The 27,814-nt window shown below is 41.8% G+C and overlaps 2 protein-coding genes across 4 annotated transcripts; both read left to right on the forward strand.

The window, feature by feature from the left end:
- The first annotated feature begins 33 nt into the window (after positions 1–33).
- On the forward strand, positions 34–13,116 carry cc2d1a (coiled-coil and C2 domain containing 1A). 2 transcript variants are annotated; one of them, XM_052083245.1, is made up of 28 exons: positions 34–208; positions 310–447; positions 532–664; positions 759–865; positions 1,031–1,252; positions 1,361–1,676; positions 1,799–1,908; positions 1,995–2,067; positions 2,447–2,533; positions 3,886–4,013; positions 5,530–5,602; positions 5,691–5,821; positions 6,113–6,200; positions 6,290–6,366; positions 6,482–6,577; positions 7,128–7,250; positions 7,630–7,688; positions 8,799–8,915; positions 9,453–9,526; positions 9,603–9,661; positions 9,739–9,890; positions 9,955–10,045; positions 10,310–10,465; positions 11,375–11,497; positions 11,575–11,701; positions 11,771–11,847; positions 11,935–11,982; positions 12,083–13,116. In XM_052083245.1, the coding sequence occupies exons 2-28, from the start codon at positions 391–393 to the stop codon at positions 12,113–12,115; spliced, it is 2,937 nt and encodes a 978-aa protein (XP_051939205.1). In that variant the 5' UTR covers positions 34–208; positions 310–390; the 3' UTR covers positions 12,116–13,116. The 2 variants fall into 2 exon arrangements, with proteins under 2 accessions (XP_051939205.1, XP_051939204.1); XM_052083244.1 differs by having other exon boundaries at positions 363–447.
- Positions 13,117–15,566: 2,450 nt separating this feature from the next.
- Positions 15,567–27,576, forward strand: mri1 (methylthioribose-1-phosphate isomerase 1). Of its 2 annotated transcripts, none has more exons than XM_052083357.1 (6): positions 15,567–16,012; positions 17,219–17,442; positions 20,822–20,991; positions 21,069–21,245; positions 21,327–21,551; positions 25,482–27,576. In XM_052083357.1, exons 1-6 carry the CDS (start codon positions 15,881–15,883, stop codon positions 25,613–25,615), a joined length of 1,062 nt encoding a protein of 353 aa, XP_051939317.1. In that variant the 5' UTR covers positions 15,567–15,880; the 3' UTR covers positions 25,616–27,576. The 2 variants fall into 2 exon arrangements, 1 of the variants encoding a protein (XP_051939317.1); XR_007965887.1 differs by lacking the exon at positions 15,567–16,012 and having other exon boundaries at positions 17,183–17,442; positions 25,482–26,963; positions 27,338–27,576.
- The last annotated feature ends 238 nt before the right edge of the window (positions 27,577–27,814 follow it).

Below are 27,814 nucleotides of genomic sequence, written 5' to 3' on the forward strand. Positions count from 1 at the left end.
TGAGCCGTAAAGCGCTTTGCTTGTTGCCATTGGAGACGTAATGTAGGAAGTCATTCCACTGCTTGTCGAGCTTGTTTTGAAAGCTCGACGCCTGTTAACACTAAACTATTATTATAGTCTTTTAACGTTTATTTCAGAGCAATATTCGACTCCTGTTGATATTCTCCTTTAACAGATCGGCTGTCGCGAAGTGCGTGAAAGTGACAAGGTAAAGGATATACTTTCGAAAGGCATTAGCCACACATAAATTGCGATGACTTGCATTACCCAGCCAACCCTGATAACTAAGTTTTAAATGTTTCATTTTAGCCAAGGTGAAAATACCCATCGCCCCTCGCTTTGTCGTCTGCACAATTTATTAGAAGCTACGTTTTACATCAGTAACAGTCGATGAGTCGAAGTCGGAACCCACCACCCCGGGGTCAAGGGGCAGCGCGTGCCAAACAGGTAACTCAGCTGAGGTCTTAAACGAGATGCCCATTCTTGAGCACGTGTCTGACCTAAGATCTGTGGAAATTCTTTGTGAATTAGATGGGGCTACTCCTTGACTTGACCCCGGATGGGGGGATGGATGATGACGTTAACGAGGAAGATCTGGAGGATGAGCTACACAATTTGATGGGAGGAGGAGGAGGCCCTCAAAGGAAAAAACGTGAAAACAAAGGTGTAATGACCACTCGATTGCTTCCCTTCCTCTCTCCCTCCGATGTACATTAAAGTTTCATTTTACTGGCCTTTTGACCTTTTCTGGTCTCTAGTTCCTGTTGCTATGGCCGATATTGAGCGAATGGCAGCTCTTTGCATGAAAGACCTGGATGAAGAGGACGTGGAGGATGAAGATTTGGCTGATGATGAAGATCTGTTGGTAAAACAAACACCCATTGAAATACATGCACCCTTTTTATCGCTTAATGATCCAACTCTTGGAGGGGATGTACAGTGGTACATATTGATATTTAGTTGTTCATCAGTGCCAGATATTCCCTTTCCCCCCGTAAACTACATGTACAATTCGTTTGTTTGTTCACAGGCAGAACTGAATGAAGTTTTGGAAGATGACGAGGAACACAGTTCCGCTCAGCCTTCCAGAGTTAGCGTGACAACCGGCTCTTTTCCTCCTGCGAATTCCACCGGTGCAACTGGATTGGAATATCGTGTATTGGAGCGCATGGAGATGTACAAGGTTGCCATCTCTAATGCAACTGCATCTGGGGAGACAAGCAAAGCTCGAAGATATGATCGTGGATTAAAGGTTTTGAAAACTGTCTTCATTTCTAACTGTATTTCATTTCTCATCATGGGTGCCTCCTGCGTTGAAGATGTAAGTTATGCTTACAGTTTGTGTCGTTGCCGTCCTCAGACATTGCAGTCCATGCTTACATCGGTTAGGAAAGGAAAAACAGTCAACGAGGAGGAGATGCCACCTCCGGTTGCTGTAGGTGGAAAAGCCAGTGCCGCAACTGAGTCTGAATCCATGAAAGAGAAACAAATGCCAGAGCCCGTGTTAATTCCCTACCCTCCAGTCAATCAAAAACCTTCACTGGAGGCAGAGCGAGCAGCTCTTAATACTAAGCCGCTCCAATTAGCTCCCCCCCACAACCCAGCTGCTGCCATCACCGCGGGAACCCCAATGATTTCTCCACTGACACCCTGTCAGTCCGGCACACAACACTCAGGTCACATAATAACATACTGCTCTCAGACTTCTCTCTCTTTGTATTCCTTAAGTGATGTACGGAACAATTCAACAAGTCCCTTTGTGAAGACTAATATAGATGTTTTTCTTCTATTCTTTCAGAGGTCAAGCAAGCAGTGTTGTCCCGACAGAGAGAGTACAAGCTAGCGGCCATACAAGCCAAGCAGAGTGGTAACATTGACCTGGCCAAACAGCACTATGTCGTTGCTAAGGTAACAGGACTTATGGCATGTGTAGTTTACTTGCAGAAGATTTTTTTTTCAACACAAGCTAATGAATATGGGCTTTCAATATACAGAAACTGGACTCGGTGGTGGAGGCCATAGATAGGAGTGAACCAGTAGACCTGAGCTTGCTTCCTCCAGCCCCTGGTCAGTATGAGGACTTCAGCAGAATGAACCCCCCCCCAAAATATTTTTTCTACGTATTTTCTCATTTTCCTATATATTTTTTCTGTTATCATCACGAACATCAACGCAACAGAAAAAAAAGTAGAAACTCGACATTATGCAATATAAAACATTATTTTGTAGCTTTTGACCTTTAAATCTTCAGAAAATGAATAACTTTCTCGTCCGATACTGGATCAGCTGAAAATCACATCGTCCCCGCTTTCCGATACGTAATTGGATTGGGACATCCCTATTAATCATGACCTATACCGTATAGTTACTGCAGTTGTCACACTTTTGTTTCTATTCAGTCATGGTGTGCTGTTGGATTCAACCACAGTTTTGTAATGATTCACAGGAGACGTAGTAGACGAGACACATGCAGCACCTTCCCCTAAACAGCAAGCCACTGCTGCTCCTACAACCACACAGGAACCTCCCGCTGGCAAGTAGCCCTGATTCTTCTCTCTTAATTGTTTAGCAATGTGTGATGAAGGTGATACTGAATATTTAGATGTTAGTGATGGGAATTCCGGCTCCTTTTAGAGAGCCGGCTCTTTTGGATCGGCTCCCTAAAAAGAGCCGGCTCTTTCGGCTCCCAAATGGCTCCTCAGTTTTTTTTGTTGCTTAAATTAATTTAATACCAAAAATAACGTAATATTATGTGTAAAATGAAGTACTAATGCAACAAATAGACATTATATCAAATATTTATTATTTATATGACTTTATTTATATTCTTCTGAACATACTCAACATGGAGTGCTACAAAAATAAAAACAAAGTACAAAGACCCATCTCAAAACAAGGTTGTCAAAAAGTTCCAATCTCTGAATGTGTATATTTATAAGCTTTTAACTATTTACAGTAAAATATAAGTAAGCTTTGAACACCACACAACAAATTATAAATTAAAATTGTAAAACAAAAAGAAAAAAAGCAGCATCCAGGTAAAGGTTTTAGCTTGTCTTTAGCGAAGATTGGCATAAAGAAAAACCAAGTGCCTCAGCTTTGAGGGGTTGATCCTGTTTCTCCTCTCTGTTAATATTTGCCCTGTTTTGGAGAAGATTCTCTCTGAGGGGACAGATGTTGCGACAACACACAGCCAACACAAAATGGATGAAAATCCCTTGCAATCATTTTACCCAGTTCCTCGTCAAATGTGTTCTGTTTTGGTGGTTTTATAGCTTTTTGCATAAAGTGGCTCATAGAGCTCTGGGTTGTACATCTAGGCAGTTGTGACATTGCAGCAGCAGCAACAGTTGCAGACACACTAGCACCTTCATTAATATCTGGTTCCCTTGCTTGTCTTTTCTCTTCAAATTGTACTGATGGGTGGACATTTCTGATGTGCCTGTGCAGGTTATTTGTGGAGCCTGATCTATGGGATATTTTAACCTTGCACAGTCTACACGCTGCCTTTGAACTATCGATTAAATTGAAATGAGTCCACATTTCACTGCGTTTCCTATCCATTTTCTCACCTTTCCACTTTCCACCGTGTTGTTTTTTTTCACTAACTAGCTCTCTCGTCTCCTCGTCTGTCTTGTTCGCGTGCTGCTCAGTGTGCTGCTGTGTGTGTCTCTTCTCTAACCCCTCCCCCTTCTCTAAACTGCAGCGTGTGTGTGCGTGCGTGCGTGCGTGCGTGTGTAACCCTCCCCTCCGGCTCCCCAATGAGGAGCCGGCTCCCAATGAGGTGGGAGCCGGATCCCATCGTTCACTTCAAAGAGCCGGCTCTTGGAGCCGGCTCGTTCGCGAACGACACATCACTATTAGATGTGCGTGTGCTTGTTCTAGGCCTTCCTGCTCCCAGCAGTCTGGCAGAAGCCTTGCAGCAAAGGATGGACATTTACAAATCAGCAGCAGATGGAGCTAAGAGCAAAGGAGATGACCGTAAAGCACGCATGCATCAGCGCATTGTCAAGGTACACGCTATGCAGCTAAAAAGGAGTCCGTTAACTTAAGGAGAATAATAACATGATCAGTGCCATGGTAACCTGAGATCAATTACAATGGTTATCTTCTGTGTAAATTATGATTGAAATGCTTCTATGTACATGTACTTCTATGTATGCTTGACGTTGAAATAATCAGACTCAGCTCAACTCAACTCTGCTGTATTTATAGAGCACTTAAAACAACTATGGCTGTATACAAGGCGCTGTGCATGGAGCAAAAATGCTGAGTCAAAAGCCAAAGAATAAAAATGAGGTTTAAGACGAGTTTTAAAGATGAGCAGTGAAGGGGCTTGCCCAACGTTCAGCGGGAGAGAGGGACCGGCAACGGAAAAGGCTCGATGCACACTCCTGTTCAAATGGCGGGTTTTTGTGATTTAAAAAAACCATGAGACTAAGATAAATCATTTCAGAACTTTTCCTCTACCATGATTTTCTTCCAGCAAGGAAGTGAAAACGAACAGCTGAACTCATGTGTTTGCAGAGGTTAGGGTGCAGACCTTCCAACTACAGTATGTCTAGAACCAGTCACATTTGGACTCATGTTAAATCTATATATATATTGCGCGTCGTCCTGCACGCAGTCTGTCCTTCCGTCTGTCCCTTTTCAAAACGTACCTACTTCACCGCGCCGCTGCGCGCCGCCACTGCGCCGCTCAGGCAGTGGCTCACTACGATCGCGCGGGCATCTTGGCGAAAAAATTTTGTCTCCCCACAAGCATTGCAATGAAATTGTTAGTTATTTAGTAGAGCTAAACATCTCTTTATTTTCGCGATAAGCAATGAAGATGAACAAAAAGTTGAACCAAGCAACAACACTTTTGTGGGCCGAAGGTCCACCTTACCAGCCTTCCGCAGGAAGTAGCTGATGAGCCGCCCGGAGGGCGACGAACCAGCTAGTATCTTATAAAGTGAATTCTGAAATTTTGTGTGTATACAGTCAAAACTAAAATACCACCCAATCCGATTTGTACGTCTGATCTGTAACTACAGGAAACATTTGATTGTTGGCGATTGCTGCCAAAGAAAGCTCGACCCATTATTAAATGAAAGGATTTACTTTACTTTTTCCTCCCTGTCCCGAGAAAGTAGATTTGTTATTGCCGAAAAATGTACAGTATAATTGTTTGTGCGGTTATAGTTAAAGCAAGACACCATTTATTCTTATTTTGCTGCAGGTCATGCCACATTTTATGACCAATTTATGTTAAAGGGGGTAGCTTACTTTTTCCTACACCTGTAGTGTACACACAAGTAAAAAGTACAGAATGTACTGTCCTTGAAAATATAGAGTAGGAAGAATACATTGAATAAGCCTTTTGCTGACACAGAGGGAATATGAAACTGACATAATTTGTCATGTCTGAAAGCCTTCACAGAGTTGGGCTTTTTTATCACAATAAAATCAAGACAAGACTGACTTGATTAATTAAAAAAAAAGTATTTCAGGGGGCGGTGGCGGACTCATCACTTCTTCTTTTAACAGCAATACCAAGATTCCATTAAAGCACACAAAGCTGGTCGATCCGTCAACCTGTCCGATCTACCTGTACCACCAGGTATATTTCTGATTGCATACAGTTTGTTTTTAGTTGGGAACAGTGTGCGCAGATTGTATACTGTGTAAAGTGCGGAATTCTTTTCTAGGTTGTCCACCGTTACAGGGCTCAGAGAGCGATTCTCAAAACTTTATGGGTGTCCTGGAAACAGCTATGAAAATAGCTAATCGAGATCCAGACGCAGAAGAAGAGGAGGACAGTCCAAGAGGGACTGCCAAGGTTAAAAAAACAAACAACTCATGAATATACTGCCAAGTGCACTAATTGATGTACAGCCAGAGATTTTGATTGGGTTGCCTTTAGACACCAGATAGCAGTACAGTCCGTTGTGTATTTACGCATATGTATTGAATTCTGACATTTTTTTCTCATTTATTGCACCTCCATAACATAATCAGATATGTAGTTCTGTTCATTTTTTATTCTGTATATGTTATTATAAAATGACAGTCACTCTTCTCATCATAATCTCTATTTGGATCCTTCTTAATGATAATTATTTCTCCTTAGCCCTCAGTGCGTCCACCTGCCCAGAAAGCTAAATCTCCAGCTCCTCAAGCCCCGGGTGGTTCCACAATGCAAAAACTGGGAGCCAAAGGTGTGTTGGCGGTGTAACTCCAAGCCATGCCCGCATACCCATCCTTTGACTGCCACATCACTTATTTTTTTTTTTAATGATCATTTTAGCCCAACAGCAAGTGGATTTCCTGTCACTACGTCGACAGGCTTTTTTGCGCGCTGCACTGCACTCAAAGAAGATGAAGGTATTCCAAAGAGTTGTTTTTCTCGGGTCAATTGAGTGGCTGATATTTTTGTGTCTCTGTAACCAGTATAACCGCAATAGCCCTTTTAAAAAAAAGTCTTGATATTATCTCGTAGAATATGGCGGCAGCAGCACAGAACCTCAGACACGCCAAAGGACTCGACCCCATGATCGAAGCCGCCAAGTCTGGCCTTCCTATTGATATCACCAAGGTTCCGAATTTATGGATTAAAACTAATGAAAGACAAGATAATACAGTAGACCTTTGTATGTGGCACAATATGTTTGTGTTTGTCACAGGAGTCACAGAATGTGTGAGGTGTACCAAAAACAATTGTGCATGTGTTTGCACACACGATCTACTGTATTTCCTCTATGTTGTGGGAATATATCCCACAGGACTGATTTCATTTGGTTTGGTCTCACCTTTTGTTTCCTCGAACTCACAGGTTCCTTTCTGACTCAGAGTCACAGTATAATTATAAAAACGGAATATTATTCCTGTGCCTCTGTTCCTTTGCTTTTAGTATTCATGACTTGTGATAGAAAGTGGAAAGTTGATTTGACATGGGTGCATGTCTTTTATTTTTAGCTGTTCGGCATCACAAATTAGGTTTAAAAAAAAATAATAACTTTAATACTGCTTTTCTTTCGGGGGCACAATGCACAGTTGTCATATGATGGTGCATCTTTGTGTCTTTTGTTTCATGTCTAAAAAAGTATAAAAATCTCTCTTTTTCATCATATTTGTACTCCTCTCAGATACCCAGTCGTCCCATCGGTGAGGACGACTTCTTGCTGGCTCGTTCGCGTTCATCTCCCCTTTCTCCTCGTACCAGTGAGCAGTACCATGGCCTCATGGATCTTTTGCGAAAGCAGCATGAGGTTGGGATTGACGTTTCACTCGATAGCAGCTCGAGTGGACAAAATTGTTGGCGACCTTGTGTTAATGACAGAAAAACAAAATGTTAGGCTGAAGGGTACCATAATTTTCATCCAGGCCTACACTATGTCATGAATCTGTTCTTTAAAAATTATTCTCTTGAACCACAATTCAAAAGCAATGTCTGATTAGAATTGGTTAAATGTTCATATTGTTTTTATTTTTTGTTGTTGTTGTCAGATTTAAGTTACTTACAGTATGTGATCACCGTGGGTTTTTCTGTCATCAACGGACCAACAATTTTGTATATATGTTGAATTATGTAATTGTGGATGCAATCTTTTCCACTGCATCTGTTTCTCTCTCCAACTTGATCTCCAGAAATGTCTCAGTCACTCACAGCAGTTCACACTCATGGGCAATATTGGCGAGGCTCTCAAGTAAGAAGATGTTGCTCAAAGCTTTCTTTTCAGATATATATGATTATTATTATTGTTTGTATTATAACAATTGCCATCTTCAGGCAAACATTTCTTATTCACATACAAACAATTGTATAGAAGCCATTTTTTGTTTGTTTACTTATTAATGTATTTATTTTGATAAGATTTTAGTTTAATTGGCCCAACGATGTGATTCATAGACACGCAATAGAGTAAAATATACCTGCAAAATCGAATGACATCCAACGTTTGGTACATTTTACACTGTAGCTAAATAACATGACCAAAATATTAGAAAATCGTCTATTTGACTGTTGACTCCCAATACAAAAGTACACATACAAATAAATCAAATGCTCTCCGACAATGTTATCCAAGTTATCTTCGCAAAGGCGTTATTTAACGCTGGATTGTATTGATTTAGCCTTTTGGATCCAGCTTCACTCTAACGGGAATGTAATCTCAACACACGCACACACACACACACAGATAGATACACACACACACATGGATAGATCGATAGATAGATAGTGATCCTCAGCTAGTGGGAAGGGACCCAAAACTGGATCCGTCCTGGATCTCTTTCGGGTTTGTTGAGGACAGCTAATAAAAAATTACATGCATTTCTTTTTCATTATGTATGGCTGCTTTGTGGTTTAGCCACTAGTTTACTCTGTAAATAAATACAGTGCAGCTCAGTCTCTGGCTGGAGAATGTGTTTGAGAACTATATGCTTTTGGGGAGTATATCAAACGACCTTTGAGAATATAGTACATGCATGTTTTCATAGGTCATTTTTAAACAAATAAACTGGGTTGCGACTCCCAGCTCACATTGAGAACCACTGTAGTTATATAATATTGAAAAAACGTTTCACATAATTTGCATGACTTTAACAGATGCTGTAGTTTGTTCATTTGTCTTCTTTTCTCAGAATAAGGAGGTTTATTAATTTTCCGAGGTCTAGCATTTTGAAATGTTGTTTCTTGTGCCTGTATTGAGAATCTAGTTTTATAAGAGTACTTTAGTCTTAACATCTATAGTCAGGTCACGACTATTGTGCAAAAACTGTATTTGTGCCCTAGGGCTGTGCCTGTCTCTCTCCAGGTGTGAAAAGCTTGTCGAGGATTCATTCAAAAATCTAGAGATACTGAAGAATTCCTACACCAAGGGCCATCCAGTGCCCAGGTGTCACACGGAGGAGAAGACCTTCAGTGTTGTCAAGTCAGTAGCAAACTCCTAATGAACATTCAAATTCAATACAATTTGTCTACGACCTGTATATCTTTCCTTTTGGTTTGATTGTGCTTGACAAAAGATGGAAGGTGAAAATCCACTACTGAATATAAACACTATTTGAGGTGTGTTGTGGTTTGGAGGCAACTATTCCAGTAATTAATTTGGAAAACTCTTGTCCTTTATTTAGATAAGATATACACTCTTTCATTGATCATTTTCGTACCACTTTTCATTTTTGGGTCATCCCAGTTTGGATAATGGATGGATGGCTAGTTTATCCATGCCAGTCTATGTGGTTGTGTATCAACTGACTATTCATATTGCTGTGAGACACCTTTTGACTCATGTTTTGAAGTTGTTGATTCGCAGTGACTCACTGTGACAGATTTTTCTTGGGCTTCGGTCACCCACCAATCTGGTAGCTAAATGACTCATTTCACAGTCTGACTTGTTTGGATCACTGTGATGATGACTGATGGATGTCACTCATACTGGGCTCAAGACACCTGTCTGTCTCTGTAGGACCTACCCCAATCTGACTCCCAATGACATGATACTGTACATCATCAGAGGCATCAACTTACCAGTTCCCTCCGGTAGGCAGATTTCCTGCCAGTCTGCTACAAATGAAAGTGTGTGTGAATTTACACCTCCATCCGTCTTTGCCTTCAGGTGTCTCGCCTAATGATCTGGATGCCAGCGTGAAGTTTGAGTTTCCTTTTCCCAGTGTGGTATGGTGCTGTCAGATCAAGAGAGACAGGAAGCGAAAGATGGTGTTATTTAATCATTTCCCTTTCCGCATGTACAGGAGGATGCGCAGAGGGACAAAACCAACACAATAAAAAGTACTAGCAGTCCAGAGTTTAAAGAGCAGTTCAGACTCAACATCAACAGAGCGCACCGAGGATTTAAACGAGTCATCCAGTCCAAGGGCTTCAAATTTGAAATCATTCATAGAGGGTACGGATCAGAACTGCTTCGATGTTAAATTATTTCTCTGACATGATCTTCTGCATGTTTACAGAGGCCTCTTTAAAACAGACAAGGTTGTGGGCACAGCTCAGCTGAAGCTTGAGGGTCTAGAAAACCACTGTGACATCAGAGAGATTATAGAGGTGAGTTGAGTCCAGCTCTGAGATTAGATGTAGAGTCTCGGAGCTCTGACTGCATGAACAGCCCGAGTTGATGCAACTGACATTTGGCTCGAGTGAAGCGCCTTGTGAATTTTCTGGTACTCCCATAAATGCCAGGTGTCTCTTCCGCTGGTTCCAGGCGATAGTTCAAGTGATACTATCTGCAACACTCTATTCCTTTCTCCTTTATTAATTTCTGAAGATGCCTAAATGTGCAAACTAAATTGAGAAGTTTGTTTGTCCTAGGTGATGGATGGACGTAAAGCCACAGGTGGCAAGTTAGAGGTGAGGGTGAAGATCAGAGAACCCATATCCGGGGTAGAACTCCAGCCGACGACAGAAAAGTGGCTAATCCTCGAACCGGTTTCTCCTCTCTCACCTCCAGAGAGACAAAAAGAACGGGTGAGTCACAAACTTGTTTTGCTGTCCAAGCAGAAAAGTTATCTCTAGCTGACATTCTCAACCTTCTTGAGTGCTCCTTCACTGCTCATCACTGATGTAAGATTCTCACCATTAATGTGAATGAGTGTACAAGTCTCTTGGGTACAGTGCTGAAGAGCATCATTTACATGCATTGTAAGTGAGGGTCCCAAATTGTGCATTACTTAAGTAGAGGGTTTCCATCCATTCATCCATCCATCATCTACCGCTTATCCGGGGCCGGGTCGCGGGGGCAACAGCTTTAGCAGGGAAGCCCAGACTTCCCTCTCCCTAGCTACTTCTTCCAGCTCTCCCGAGTCGTTTCCAGGCAAGCTGGGTGACGTAGTCTTTCCAGCGTGTCCTGGGTCTTCCTCGGGGTCCCCTCCCGGTGGGACATGACCGGAACACCTCACCGGGGAGGCGCTCAGGAGGCATCCGAATCAGATGCCCAAGCCACCTCATCTGGCTCCTCTCGATGTGGAGGAGAAGTGGCTCGACTCTGAGCCCCTCCCGGATGACTGAGCTTCTCACCTTATCTCTAAGGGAGAGACCGGACACCCTGCGGAGAAAACTCATTTCAGCCGCTTGTATCCGGGACCTCGTTCTTTCGGTCACGGCCCATAGCTCGTGACCATAGGTGAGGGTTGGGACGTAGATCGACCGGTAAATTGAGAGCTTCGCCCTTTGGCTCAGCTCCTTCTTCACCACGACAGACCGATACAACGTCCGCATCACAGCAGACGCTGCACCGATCCGCCTGTCGATCTCTAGAGGGTTTCCTCCACAGGTTTTTTTGGACATAGATGACCGTTTTGTATTCATGCGAAAAGACCTAAGAATGCTCATATATGATGTCATTTTAACAACTTTGCGTATGTTTTGATGTGTCAGGCTCCATCTCCTCGATCTAAACCGAAACATGAGCTAAGCAACAGGAGCAGCAGCTCTCCTCCCCAGTACAAGCTTCACAGCTTCAGCCTCCTCAACTACGACAAGGAACGGTTAGAGAGAAAGGTACTTTGGGGTATATGTTTAGCTGTGTATAATGTTGCATTTCATTTCCTATTGCTATTATGTCCTCCTCCTCTCAGATTGCAGAGTACAAAAAGAACCGACGGGATCACCCATCTGATTTCATTCAGCAGCATAAAGAGATCACGCACAGGCTGCAGTGGCAAAAAGCGCAGCTGGAGCGAGCCTCTCCTGCTCTGCTCTCAGGTAACCCACAAACATCTGGGGAAAAAAAAGCATAGAAATCTCACTCAGGTTTTCCTCCTCCATAATCAGAGTATGAAAATGTGCTGCGGCGCTTCACCCAAGGACTCGCTGAATCCGTGAAGAAATTCTCAAGTCAAGGCAATAGGGTGAAGGAGGGGTCAGGGTTTGACTGCTATTCAAACATGAAGTCCACCAGTTACTTACAGTCTCTCTTCATGTGAATGAATCTATAGGAGGCTGCCAAGGATGCTCTGAGCAGGCTGAAGATGGTCGAGACTGAGGTGAGGGTTTCTGTGTAGCGAATGGCTAATAAATTGTGCGCCATCCTTTGATGTTCGAATGTGGAAAGAGTTGATCTTGTTTGTCTATTTCATTCATCAGCTGGAATCACTGAAAAGGAAACGTGCTGGATAAGGGGAGACTAGTTTGGCCAAGGATTGGCTATAGTACTGATGTCTTTTCTCTTTTCACTCACGTATACACACAGATACAAACACTCGAGCGCTCTGCTCTCAAGCCTTTGTTCTTGTCTGTACATCCAAGACGAACGCATGGGAGCGAGTCACTTGTGCTTTGTCCATTTATATTTTCTGGGAAAAAAAAAGAAACATAAAATGGAAGCCTCAATAAAAATAAATTACAGAATAGTTTTATACGAAAGGAAGCAAGGAGACGGTTGCTCTACAGAATGCCTTCTCAAAAATTCGCACGTTTGTCTAATGTCTAGTTTTAAGCACACGTAACCAAAATGTGGACCGGTATGTCCTTGACCAATATTCTGAGGTGTTTTAGCACCTTTTTTTGTGGTCATACTGGAATTTAAACTAATCTTTCTGTTCTAGTGTTCACAGATTAAAGTAATTTGATACATTTGCAGTGGTGTGATGCGGGAGTAAAGCAAAAAAGAAAAAAAACAAAAACGGGGCTTTGGGGTATAACAACCTACATCTCATAAGGAGGGATTAGTATTTGTTTCACCAAGGAGACAACTGGAAGAGACATTAAGTTGCCTTTGGTTTTTGCGGGAAAGCGGGGAGGTGTTATTAGTGTGCCATGAATGTGGTTGCCGTTTAGCGCTGCCGTCTACATCATCCACTTGCTCTTTCTTGGTCGCCTCCTTCATCTCCTCCGTCTTCACACTAATTCCTTCACATACATTCAGAGATTACTCAGAGTTACACGCGGCTCCATTTGGATTTTCTTCCAAGTCTTACACAGACTTAAGCCCTCCATGCCGTCTAATAGAAAATAATTAACAGCTGCTACCGCTTTTACTCTGGATTTATTCAGACACAACCTGGACGCAGCTGGCAACTTATAACGAGCCTTTTTGTTAATGTTTGTTTCCTAAATAATTCTGGAGAAAGGTGAAAATACCACTTCCAGTTTCTTTAATCTCAAATGGATTGCTGTTGATAACAGTTTTGCAAAAATAAATCAAATAATCATTACCAAATAATTATCAAATAATAAGTACTTAAACTTATGGTGTTGAAGCGCCATATGATTACTTTTCACACAAAGAATTAACCAATCATTTAACATGTGTTAAACAGTTTTATTGCATCAGTAAATTAGCTCCAGCCATGCATATCGACTTGAAGAAGTATGAATATTCAATAGTTGTCTGATCTCACATGTTTTTAATGCTACATCCCCTCAAAACAAACAAACACAACCTAACACATTACCCACACTTTTGAGTAAGAGACTTTCTTCTTGTTGTTGTCATAGTGACAAGCTCAGCACTAATCAGTGTGGATTTTGGATGGTTTGAGTTGGACAGGACGGCATATTGCAAAACTTTGCTCAGCTGACTATCTCACATGTGCGTGCAATTAAAAAAAACAAATTACATATAGAGAGAGTGAGTGTAATCCGGCTACTGGTACACTCCATTGAAAGATTGAGTTTATCAGAAAGCGGTGTGGACTATTGTTTGACATTACAGCATTATTTTCTCTAGATCTGCATCGGTGTATCTATCCCTCTTGGCTTGGTTTTGTTGAACAAATCACTTTTATATTATTTTCTTTCATGTCGGGGCAATCAGAATATACATACATACTATTTATATACCGAAGTACAGCATTTAATTCTCTCTATTTTCAAGTGTTTGTCATGATGTTTGTGCAATTCAAAGTGGGAATGAATCAATGCTGTTATGTTTTGTACAGGGTTTGTTTTTAATATGAATAAATGGAAAACTGTGTGTTCTTGTCACTATACTGTTGATACGCTAGTTAATGACATCTTTTCTCAGTGTTTCATGGCATGAAGACCCTTTAAAGGTCATAATCAGATTTATCAGATTTCACCATCGTATATATATATATATATATATATATATATATATATATATATATATATATATATATAAAATCTCACACACACACTCTCTATGTGTATCAAACTTGACATCATTCCTTGGAATATGTACAGTGTGCAGTTTGTATAGCACATAGATGCCAAATATAGGATGAAAAAATCAACACCCACCTTTTCAAATGCCAGGTTTTTGTGGGGGGGAAATAATAACAAGTCACAGTCGAAGTAGACTAAACCTAATCAAATGTTATGTGCAATTCTCAATTGTCACCAAATATTTTTTGAGGCAACGTAAGAACACTTGAAAAACAATACTTGGATGTATTAGAGATGGGCAAAGGGACTTGTGCAGAGTTCTGAAATGTCTTTTCTCTCCAAATGCAATAGCTAGCAAATCAATGTGGATCTTTCTGTAACCTTGCGGTCGAAATACAAAAGGTGTGCTTGTTCATAACATAAAGGAAAAGTGGAAATCATGATCAGTGGTAATCAAAAATAAAATATCTACTGCATACTTGGAAAGTAAATTATATATTTTTTCAAAGTTACTTCATAAAAAAACTCAGCCATGCATGACATAACATAGAAAATGAATATGGGTCATTTTAGACCCATGTTGTGCATTAGAAGGGTAGTTATTATTTTATTATTCAAAAAGTAACAAAGGAAAAAACAAAATAATTGTGTGTGATGGTAAAAAACAAGTTGAGGAATACCTCCAATACTGTATGATGAAATTAATTAACTGCAAATACATTGAAAATAAAAACTCAGCCGGGTCACTTTTGACGCATGTTGTGCATCAAAGTGTTAAGCGAATAGTCCTGAATGTAATCCCTTTTTTTAAAATTGAGTATTCCGTAACATAAAGGATGAATTGTGAACCTTTCTTACAAGTAATCGGTAATTTGATTGACACGTCAATCAAGTTACAATTTCACAATGGATGGTACGAGGGAGCCTACAATTTTTTTGAACTCCTTCAATGCTGTTGTCAGGCAGCTATAAACAAAAGCATAAACCTGGGATTTCTGGCAGTGTTTGAATTAATTCCAACTAGAGAGCTACCGACACGCTCTTCGAGAACTACTGGTAGGTCAGGACCTACTATAACTGGCACATCCTGATTCTTTTCCTCGTGTACAGTGCCGTAAATGGCGCATTTAAGATTGGGGAGCCAGATGACATTTAACTGTGTATCCACTTTTTGTGAGATTTGTTTTGGTGATTTCTAATGTGCTGAAAGGTTGGGAAGCATTACACGTGTGCACTATAGTACATGTACATGACAATTCTATTTTCAGTGCAATTCTTTAACGAAAACAATAATGAAGCTTAGTACGACTGAATGCAGCAAAAGTAGAAGCATTGTTGGGAGAAAATTCTCGCAATTGTCTGGGGAAACAATAGGCTTTGGTGTTATGCAAATAACGGCTTTGAATTTGAAATTTCCCCTGACAAAGGGGCTAGAAGAGAAAAAAAGGGGGGATGGGGCAGGGGCACAGCGAGGAGGAGCGATCACGTTGGCGAGAGCATTGGGTGGGCGCGGCTAACTAGGCGAGGACTTCCGGCTTTGTGGACACGTGGTTCCGTGTCAGTCTGCCTGTCAGTGGAGGTGAAGCTCTCCAACCCTCCTCTCCCTTTACTCCTCCTAGTTCTTCCTCCTCTTGCGTCTCATTTCCTCTAACTTTGTTCGTCTTGATACCAGCCGACTGCCTGCCAGGCCGCGCTCAACAGTCCAAAGGACGAGTGTGCGTGCTCAAGTGTGCGTGTGTGATATTGTATGTGTGCGTGCCAGCTACCCTCCCGTCCGTGTTATCCTCCCCAACATTCCGCCTGGTTGTGTCGGTCATGACGCTGGAAGCGATCCGCTACCGTGCCGGGTCTCTGCAGATCCTCAACCAGCTGCTGCTGCCTCACCAGACCGTCTACGATGACATCCGCTCGGTGCAGGACGCCTACGACGCCATCAAGTCCATGAAGGCAAGACTCTTCGATCACCTCACTTCCCCACCCCTCTGTGCACGCCGGCTGCATGTGCATCTCCTCCCGTTGTCCATGCGCTCATCTGCCGTCGACTCCTTTGTGCTCCCGCCACTGCACATATGTGGCCCTACTCTGCTTACACTCGGCCTGGATTTTTGTTTTGGGGGCACATGCATTAGCGCACGCACGAATAACTGAATCCGGAATGTATAGATTACTTATCGCCTCGTGCAAGATACACAATCTGCTTATATTCAGTCACCCTTCAAGCGGACCCCTCCTTTCTCTAAGAAGGCTTATTGATGAATTATTAATGCCCCTTGCCAGGGTTTTTGTTCACATTTTCGGTCCTGTGCTGCACTCTATGACACTCCCATTGCATTTATCACTGCACACTTGAAGGCAGATGTGAAGATGAGATGTGGCCTTGCATGCTGTTGGGCTTTTTTAGCAGCTGGAGGCACATTCACAGATGTTCGGGACCCTCTTTCTTCCTCCCAGTTGCACAAATATGGAGCAGTTACAAGTGTGATGTTGTGGTTGTGTCAGCATGAACAATTGTGCTGTAAGCAGCTAGGTGATGTCATGATGATGTAGTTTAATGAGAGAGGGAGAAATGACTAACTGTTTTTGTATTTTCAGAGCAATGATACCAAACTTTTTTTGTCACACTCAGTTAAGGGAACAAATTGATGTAGAAACACTACAGTTTTGACTAATGAGTGCACCATCTTACAAGCTATTTGAGTTGCAAGCCGTGCCTTTATTGGCTCATTAATATACTGTATATATATATATATACACACACACACACACACACATTTTATTACTTTGTCTTGCAAGCTGCTCCTGATTTTATTCACTAGGCAGCAGACCCCGTGGCTTCCGGCTTATCTCAACGTGCAATAATCGCATACGTATAAAATCAATTTCTTTAACTTCTCCTCAATGATGTTATATTATGTTTACACTACAGTGCTGTTCTTCTTAAGAACTCTTAACCAAAAATGTGGTGGGGGCGGGGACGAATTAATTGCATTTGAAATTTGATTTCATTTCCCTGGGAAATACTGATTTGATATATAATTCAATTAAGTGCAGAGCTTGAAATGAAACTAATAAGTCAAAGTACCACTGTAATTTGCAAAAACAGGATGTCGTGTGATGTCCATTCTGCTGAACATGGTCTCCTCTTTTAATCAGGTACGCGGTGCCCCAGCCATCGCCATCGTAGGTTGCCTAAGCTTGGCTGTGGAGTTACGAGCAGGCGCGGGTGGCGAGGACCCCGTGACGTTCATCCGTGAATCGTTGTGTCGCCTGACATCAGCGAGGCCCACCGCTGTCAACATGGGCCGTGCCGCCCGTGAACTGATGGAGTTTGCCGAGAACGAAAGCATGGAGAAGAACTCTGAGCAGCTGAGGGAAAGGTGGGTGCAAGTTTGATTTTAAATTTTAAGCAGGAGGCAGCCCGGTGGTCCTGTTGTTAGGGCGTCAACCTCACTGTGCAGAGGAACCCGGTTCAATTCCAGCTCCGGCCTCCCTGTGTGGAGTTTGCATGTTCTCCCCGGGTCTGTGTGGGTTTTCTCCGGGTATTCTAGTTTCCTCCCACAGGCTGATTGAACGCTCTAAATGTCCCGAGGTGTGAGAGAGGGTGGTGGTTTCTCTATGTGTGCTCTGTGATTGTCTGGCAACCGGTTCATGGTGTCCCCCGCCTACTGCCCGAAGACGGCTGGGATAGGCTCCAGCACACCCACGACTCTTTTGAGGATAAGCGGATCGGAAAATGGATGGATGGATGTTCAGCAGGCGCTAGCCTGCTTGCTATTATTTGCAATGCTATTTTTTGTCTGGTGCCATTTGAAAAATAATCTACATTGCAGTCGGTTGGGAATTGAAAGTTAGAAAATCCTATAGGTGTGACTAAGAAAAATATCACCTGCTTATATTAACCCAGTGGTTCTCATTTATTTTCTGTCATGCCCCCCCCCCCCCCCCAAGGAAGAGGAAAACAACCCCCTCCACCCCCCGCACGACTATAAATAGTATCATTTGTCTATAAAATTGTTATAAGTACACCTTTGCATAACCACTGTTTCCTTATCAACGTATAAGAGAATTAAAAAAAAGAAATATGGACACACTTACAACAAAGAATAACTTTAGTAACTGGAACAGAAAATATTTAAAGTGCATCTGAAATTCAAATGCATTCAAACTAATCACCAACATCCTGGAAACCACACCCAGTAATACAAGTGTCAGGGCGTAAGACGTGAGCGCTGGTGGTGTTAAAACTCAAAATAAAGACTTAACGAATTGGAGGTTTGATGGAAAGTCATTTAACTGTTGTAATCTACCAGCATATGAACTTTTCACTCAGGAGATTTCTTATCCATTGTCAATCGACAATTTTTAAATAGCCCCATTTTGCAAGGCTAATACAATGCCAAAGAAGACTTTGGACTGAGTTTAGCTGTGCCGAAACTAATGGGTATTTGTTTAGGCTCTTAATTTACATGGCAACTGGGTTTTGTAGAAAATGCAAACATCACTTCATACACTCCCTTGTATCACCGTCTTCATTGTGTATGTCTTGTGACCTGTTGTAACTGTCATATGCTTGTGCAGGAGTTTTTGCCTAACTCAAATTATCCTCAAAATGAGGATAGTTCGACGTGTTTCAAGGAGTTTAATCTGTCCTTTGTGCTTTTGAAGTCTCACCAGTGTTGTGAACTCAGCGGTAATGGCCTGAACTTGAAATTGCCCCCCCGTTCATGCACTCACATTCACACATTGATGTGACCGTGGCAGTTGGGTTGCCTCCAGGCGTACGGTTGGTTTGCTCAAGGATACTTTGAATGTGAAATTCTCGGGGTTGAGTCAGCCACTGTTGGATTGCTCCACTGCCAATTTCTTTAACGGTGATGCAGTATGGCGCTCTCCTCACAGACTAGATGTTGTTACTTGTCGCTATTGATTTTTCTCCATCACATACATTTGTCCGTTTGTGGTCATTTGCAACCTTTGGCTGGTGCTGTGGCAACCAGTGCATACTTTCTTCTTAATAATGTAACAGATTGGAATTTTGGCAACTCCTACAGCTAATGCCATCTGTCTTGATAAGTCTGTATATTTTTTCCTCCCCAAGTCTATTAATATTCCCTTTCACTTGCCTGGGCAGTTCTTTTAAGTGATTCTATGAACAACTACTCAATGTTTTTCAATACTTGGAATCACCTCTATACCTTTTAATGTACTATGACGGCGCGGTAAAAGGCCACATGAGCATTGCCTTGTCACTTGAGGTTTGAACCTTGGTAACTAAATGACTGCCCAATTCACTGAAATAATATGCTTCACTTTGAATTCATTGCGATGGTTCACTGAGGCAAAGGTATAAACAACGTGATTCTAAACAATCGAACTTGGGGTTTTCTTCCACGCCCAAGTAGTAGCTGTCACAGCACATCTGTATTCCAAAAGCCACATGAGTGTTAGCGGATGAAAGAAAGTGAAAAGTGGGAAGCTTTCTCTCCGAATGTTTAATTGAAGATTTGACAGTCAGTGTGAAGACGAAACGCCATGGCTGATGTCACTGTTAAGATGCAATGGCTATATTAAATGAGAGAAATACTTTTATAATTAGGTCCTTCAAGCTAAAAAAAAAAATATTGCTCTGATAGTGGAGAAAACCTTCCTGGCAGGTCAGAATGTAATATTCCATATCCATTGTATGTATTTGCTCTGAAATGGTTATTCGCTCATCAGATAAGTAGTTGTTGCTGGTGGACAGACAGCCGTGGTGTCATTTGTGTAGCAAAGTTCTGCAAATTCTTGAACTGTCTTCCTGCAGCTCCATTGCCTTGCAGCTCCATCCTCTTCAGGACAGTTTGATTGTTTTGTTGTAAGTCATTCTTTGGTGTCTCTACCTCCGTGTTTTTGGGTCATCAAGATACCATAAAATACAATGCTGCCTCAAACATAACTAGGCTGCCCGTATGCTTCACCGTAGGTACAGTGATCTTCTATGTTATATGCTTCATTTTTGCATCTGTAAACACAGCTGATGTGCCTTGCCAAAAAGTTCCAGCTTTGTCTCATCTGTCCAAAAGGCAATTTCTTGTCCAGGAGAAAACCAAGACAACAAGTACGGTATTATAAAAAATGATGAGGTTTATTTGAGAAAGAAAAAAACAAAACATGGAGAGACACCATTCACAGATCTGTCAAGGGAGCCTGCCCTCCCTCCACCCCCCCCTCCCGTGTCTTGCGCTCTCTTTTTATCTCATTTTCTTCTCTTTGGGGGGGGTTAAGGTCAGCACAATCAGCATTTTGAGCAGCTACACAGAATGCAGTTTAGTGCATGAGCAGGCAACTTTGCTTCCCTGCAAAAAAAAAATCAATGCAGCATTCAATGGTACAAACGGTTATAATAATAATAATAATACCTGTTATTTATAAGCGCCTTTCAAGACACCCAAGGACACTTTGCAATTACTTACATTTTAGCACTGTCATATGTCAAATTCCCATTCCTGCAATCTCCCAGAAGTTCAGTATTTGTCAACAGTAGCCCTTTCATGCTGTGCACTGTAGTAATAACCTCGAAAGGGTTAATTTTAGGAAATTCCAGTCTTGTCTGGTTCTTGGGATTCAATGACCATTGTTGGATTTTCTTTCAGGCGACTAACAATTTTACCTGTTTCGGGTCGACAAACAATTCACCATTTTTCCATGTGCATGCATGCACTTAATATCTTTCCATTCAATCCTCAGTAGGAGCTTAACCTGTCATGCCCCCCACAGTGTAATAGCCTGGATTGAAGACATGCTGGAGCGAGATGTCAACGACAACAAGAAGATCGGAAACTTTGGCGCCCAGCACATCCTTTCGGGTGTCCCGAGGGAGTCGGTGACCATCCTCACACACTGCAACACTGGCTCGCTGGCCACGGCTGGATACGGGACTGCACTAGGTCAGACTTGATTGTGGCGGGTGGTTGTGTGGACGGCGTAGCTGTAAGTGTGCCTAAGCCTGAGTCTGGGTGTGTAGGAGTGGTGCGAAGCCTCCACACGCTGGGCCGGCTGAAACGTGTCTACTGCACGGAGACGAGACCGTACAACCAGGGGTCTCGACTCACGGCGTACGAAGCAGTAGCAGAGGGAATCCCCGCTACGCTAATCACAGACAGCATGGCGGCCCTCACCATGAGAGAAATGAACATCACAGGTTTGGGTTTCCCACGTCTTTTCTCCTCATTTCACCTCCATCCCATCTTAACCCCGTTTATCTGCCGGCTTTCTCTCGCAGCTGTGGTGGTAGGAGCGGACAGGGTGGTTGCCAATGGCGACACGGCCAACAAAGTCGGAACGTACCAGCTAGCCATTGCTGCCAAGCATCATGGGATTCCTTTCTATGTGGCCGCTCCCAGCACTTCATGTGACTTAAGCCTGGAAAGTGGCAGGGACATCGTAATTGAAGTTCGTCCGCCTGATGAACTCACCAGTATAAATGGCGTCCCCATCGCTGCTTCAGGTATGCGAAAACTGTCCGCGTGCATGCGTTTCCTTCTGTGCATGCTAATGCCAAAGTTGGAGCTGTAGATTTAAGTAGCATACCCAACATACGTACGTCCGAGTTAAGATATGGGAAGAATGTTTTTATGTTGTTGTTGTCAGGTTCTTTACACTTGTAAATGTGTCTGACCTGGCCCTTATATATTTGGAATATTTTTCAGTTGGTAATAAATTGGATTTCCATTCGTACAAATTAGGCTTTCAAAGGGTTGGTACATTTCTGGAAAGGTTCCAGTCAATTTTACGGGAATGTAAAGTGTGGAATTTGGGTAAGATTTCAAAATGGAAAATTAACTGGGGGCCGTGCAGTAATTTATACAAGCTGCATTATATTCAAACGTAAATCTTAACATTTTGCTTTGACATAAGCAGACGGCCATGCAAAATACTGTTGATACAGGTTGCTCTCCTTGCCTACCTGCGAGAGCATGACCACGGTAGCATCTTGCTGCCACACAAGAAAGAGAAAGTTCAATATCACGTTATAACGTGATGGGTTTCACATTATGATGTGCTATGTTAAATATTTTGACGTGATAAGCCATTTGTTTAAAAAGATTCTAGACTTAGATTGAAGACACGCATTGTAACAGTGATCATTTGAAAATGTGAACACTGGTGGATATTTATAGAAATAAGATCTTGCATGCGGGCGGCCCGGTAGTCCAGTGGTTAGCACGTCGGCTTCACAGTGCAGAGGTACTGGGTTCGATTCCAGCTCCGGCCTCCCTGTGTGGAGTTTGCGTGTTCTCCCCCGGGTCTGCGTGGGTTTTCTCCAGGTGCTCCGGTTTCCTCCCACATTCCAAAAACATGCGTGGCAGGCTGATTGAACACTCTAAATTGTCCCTAGGTGTGAGTGTGAGCGTGGATGGTTGTTCGTCTCTGTGTGCCCTTTGGCTGGCAAGCGATTCAGGGTGTCCCCCGCCTACTGCCCGAAGACAGCTGGGATAGGCTCCAGCACCCCCCGCGACCCTAGTGAGGATCAAGCGGCTCGGAAGATGAATGAATGAATGAAAAGATCTTGCATGCAGATACTTATCTGTTTCACAATTATAGCAAATCAATAACACAATCACAAAAATCATCGTTTTGTTAACGTTTAAATTAAGAAAAATTATCGGCTTTTTTTGTACCGATTTTTGACTCTTTTAAAAGAGCTAATATTGGCCTATTTAGGTCAGGCCCTCATAACACCATTATTAAAGGTATTTCGAACACATTTCTTATTTCAGAGGTGCATATCAAACTGGTCGCCCTTCGCATTCATCAATAGCCAGCAGGTTTAAAATGTTCCACAATACACTGTGTTAAAATATATCCCCTACCAATAATATTAGACCCAGTCATCATTTTTGTGAATTCTTTTATTCCTTTTTATCTTTAAAAAAAATCCCCGTAAATCTTTTTTTTTTCCCCTCTCTGAAGAAAGCTCAAAGAAACGAAATAAGTACCGGTAGTTCAAATGAATATACAGCACACGGCGTGCTTATTAAGAAGACTCCTTGACGATACAAAGATGTCTCGAAATGGACATTGATCATTTTTTGCATATAGCAAAGCTCGTGCACTCTCCTGAATAACAAGGCTAACCTGGACTGTAGCGCTAACATAACGTGACAGGTGTCGCAGCCGCTCTACCAATATTGCAGACTAATTCTGTATGTGGTCCAGGGTCACCATGGAAACAGCAAAGATGCTCTTCACTTCACAAGATAAGAATTATTGCAAAACTATTTGAGGTCCAATTATTTTAAGGCTGATTAATGTTGTTGCTTTGGTATTCAACATAATTATGGAACACCACACTAATTAATGATAAAGGAGACTATCAGACAGAGTTTAAATGACACTTGTAGCTCTCTAGCTTGTACACTTGTGAGTTGCGTGTGTGTGTGTGTGTGTGTGTGTGTGTGTGTGTGTGTGTGTGTGTGTGTGTGTGTGTGTGCGTGTGTGCGTGTGTGTGTGTGTGTGTGCGTGTGTGTGTTTAAGTTGATTTTCTGAGAGCTGGGCTGAGCCATTGATCTATAATTGGATTTGTACAGTAGAGAGGTGCTCCACAGTAATTAAAGAAGTCATTTAATGGACAGGAGAATGTGCAATTTTAATTTAAACATTGTGTCTCTGCCGTCATTCTATTGTCGGAATGAACAGAACCTCTTTCTCTGTCCAGATGTCACCAGTTAGTTTTGCATGAAGCAAGATGAAACAAATGTGATGCGCTTGTCTGACTCATCATTGAGTACATGAGAACAACGCAAGAGCTGTATCCAATTCTGCAATAAAATCGAAATGATCACTGTTGATTGACGCTATCAGAAGTATTCGGTTGACAAAATCTCTATTGGTCAACAGTCATGAAGGATCGCATTGGAAATGTTTTTTTTGATGCAGTGCAGATCCATACCGCTGTAAATACCACAATAGTAAGCAGTGTTAATTTAATAACCAGCTGACTGTCAATGATAGACAAACAGTATTAGCTTTGTAATTTATATTTTTCATTCAATACGTTTAGAATGGTCAAAGGTCAATCATGTTGTACCGGTCAGTGTAGTCATCTCTCGCTTTTTGCATCACATCAGCACGTTGGTTGCAGTTTTTAACTTTTATGAATGTAACATTAATTCTACCATACGTTAACTGTCTACTGCCGGTCCATCATTTAATCTTTAGTGAATTTACGATATGTTGTAACTTTTTGAAGAAAACAAACTTTATGGGCAATTTTACACTCTGCACTTTAACGATTTACAATGAGCAGGAAGCAGTTTGAGGGAGCGCTTTTATGGATTGGTCCCTTGCTGAAGGGCACTACAGCTTTGGGTGTCATTCAGAATCTCACAATGGCAGGCGATGGACTTCATCTTGACTGTAATCTTCATGTTAGAGAGTGTTGATGGATTAATGATTCAAAAGAGTAAAAATATAATTTATTGAGGATAATAATACAGATTTTACTGTATATGGTCTGCCACTATTACATCCATTCAATCCCCTTAGATAGTGTATCTTTAATTGCAACCATCATTCCGTCGCAGGTGAGCTGGGTTGACGTTAGGTGAGAGGTTGGGTACACTCTTGTCTTGTCAAATTACAGACCTTTTCCAGTGCTCTCTGTACTTAAGTAGAAGTACAGATACTTGTTTTAAAAAAAAAATAAAGACTAGTAAGAGTAGAAGTCCTGATTTATTTTAAGTCCTCAAATTCCAAGTGCATGTTCTGAAATATGATATATAATTATGATTTATTGTTAGATTATTATGGTTCAGTGGTTTGCGCGTCGACCTCACAGTCGTGGGTTCGATCCCGGCTCAGGCCTCCCCGTGTGGAGTTTGCATGATGTATGCACCCACGGGCCTGCGTGGGTTTTCTCCGGGTACTCCGGGTTCCTCCCACATTCCAAAAACGTGCGTGGCAGGCTGATTGAATACTCTCAATTGTCCCAGGGGGTGGGAGTGTGAGTGTGGATGGTTGTTCGTCTCTGTGTGCCCTGTGATTGGCTATCGACCGGTTCAGGGTGTCCTCGGCCTACTGCCCGAAGATGGCTGGGATAGGCTCCAGCACACCCGGCGACCCTTGTGAGGACAAGCGGATCGGAAAATGGATAGCTGTTTGATGATTAGTGATGGGAAAATGAAGGTTGTAGAGTTCTTTTTTTGGGGGGGGGGGGGGGGGGAAATAACCGTCCTATTTTGACAAAGGAGCAGCAATATAGATGCTTTCAAATGCAGAGAGTTCAACTAAAAAGTCGTCGAAAATATTCTCAAGTCCAATAAGCTGAAAAATCTATATAGCAAAGCAACAAAGTATTTTTCTATTTTGTTACTTCCTACCATTGCCTCTTTTCTTCACATAATCTGCTGTCCCTACGTCTGCCATGAATCTGCAGGTATTGAGGTGTGGAACCCGGCGTTTGACGTGACTCCCCACCAGCTCATCACAGGAGGCATCATCACAGAGCTGGGGGTCTTCCTCCCCTCGGAGCTCCAGGCAGCCCTCACTGGCCGCCTCACTGCGCTCTAGAGCCTCACCTGCTGGCACTTTGTTGTCACTGCACCTTACTTTCAGACACTGACACTTAATTTCATCGTAACACACACATACACACACATACACACGCACGCACACTGTCACGATGTTATTCAATTTTGGTTAAAAAAAATAAACAAAAACAAAAAAAACCCACATAAGTGGAAGAAAACGTGTTTTACTTTTCCTCTCCCTCTTTGACACACACACACACAGAAACACACTCAGTGCGCAAGCCGAAACACACTGCAGGGAATCAAACATTTGTGAGCAGTTACGCCCCCATTCCTTTCCATATTTTTCCTCCCATCACTCTAATCTCACAGTTGTTATGCTGCTCCTAATTTTTGGCCGTTTTTTTTTTCTTCACTTTTCAAAAGGCTTCTGTGAGTGCTGACATGACTCCAATCTTTCAGCTGGGTTTAGCAACATATTTTGAGTCTTACCTGAAGGAAATTTTCAGGGCAACTACAAACAATAACATTGATGACCAGACTGATTTTCATATTAAAATTACCGGTAGTATTCCGATCAGGTCTAGTCTCTGAAAGTGCTGCTGTCCACTTGTAAATACGTATGTGTCTTTGCTGGTAGCATGTACATAATGTAGAAATCAAATCTACTGCCACTGCTGATTTAGTAAATTCAAATGACGCACAGTGGCATCAAAATTTTATATTAACATTTCATTTCTGTCTTTGTGTAGATACTTTAGTAGGAGTGTCATTCAAATTCATAGCTGTAATTTGAAACGATCATTTCAAATAAAAAAAAAAGGAATATCTTGATGGGTCCCGAAGACAAAACATCGCTAATTTTATCCCGTACTTACTTATCATACACGCTTACTTCATCTTATCCACTTATAGTATGTACATAGCCATTTCAGAACCATTCTCACCATGTTCATCGTCTACTGCACTCTTTGGAATAATCTAGAGAAGGGAAAGTGTATCCCAAAACAGTGTTTGCTTTGAATTCGCATATACACACAGCGAGGGATAGACCTCAAAATAAAAGTTTGACATTCAAGTGTGAATTGGTCAGGGTTTTTTTTTTTTCGTTGAACAATGCTGAGTTATCTTTGTGTTCCTTCTTGCCTGAGCACAAGATGGCTGTGAATTATTTGAGGAAACTGTGCAAATAAAACAGACAGGTTGGTTAATTGACCGAAAACATTACACTACTCTGGAAGGTGTTTTCGAAGCTCGAAACCCACAGACGTGCTGCTCACTGTAACTGAAAACTGGTCTCGTCAAGAAAAGTGAAATATTTGACTCTTTCATTAATTGAGTTAACATGATCCAATTGACATAAAAACAATCATTGAAATATTTTAGGAGTCAGACAGAAATGTAACATAGTTACAGTTAACACAGGAAGCTTGGGACGACACTTCTGTGTTCTGTGAGATTGATGCAAAAAAGAAAAAAAAAAGACAATATTCAACTCAGATATTTTTTTTTAGATTATCAGAATCAAATCTAATTTCTTTCATGAACCTGCCATAAAAACAAAAATTCAGATTGAAATTGCTGGGTTTTCTTTTATTTAAGGAGCACAGATGGATTTTAAGCTGAAAGAATAATACAATTGTGCTTTTATCTCAGCATTTTGTGTTTATTATCTGCAGTTTCTCTCAGAGTAATCACAGTGGGCATTTTGCTTGGGTTTGGGAGATTGGTATGTCTTCATTTGCAGTGAAGTAACTGTCAGGCCATGTGATCTGGCAGAATTCTTTCATGTCTCCACTCAACTCATTTTAAAACATGACAACACGGCTGTCACATGCCCTTTATTTTACTGGATCAACCACGAGTGTTGCTTCAAAATGCTTTTTGAACCCCGTTCCTACTATATATTGACAATCTACTGGATGAACCATATTGTAAAGGTGCACATCCATTGATGAGAATATTGTGATAAACTTATTTTGTTTCATTAGTTCAACGTAACCCCCCCCCCCGAAAAACGACTCAAATTCACTGCACTTTTTAATGATCATTGCTTATTCCTAAAAATCCAAACGTCAACAAATTCTATTATTACATGAGGAACAAATCATTTTCATACTTGCCTTGTATAATGTATTTCCACATGTTTATCAAATTCATTTTTAAAATGAGTGAACTTTTCTACAATACCCTGATTTATTGCGATCCATCTTTGCAGTGAATGTTTTGTTGTTTAAAA

This window comes from Hippocampus zosterae, chromosome 13, assembly GCF_025434085.1.
Source record: "Hippocampus zosterae strain Florida chromosome 13, ASM2543408v3, whole genome shotgun sequence".
Classification (NCBI taxonomy): Eukaryota; Metazoa; Chordata; class Actinopteri; order Syngnathiformes; family Syngnathidae; genus Hippocampus; species Hippocampus zosterae.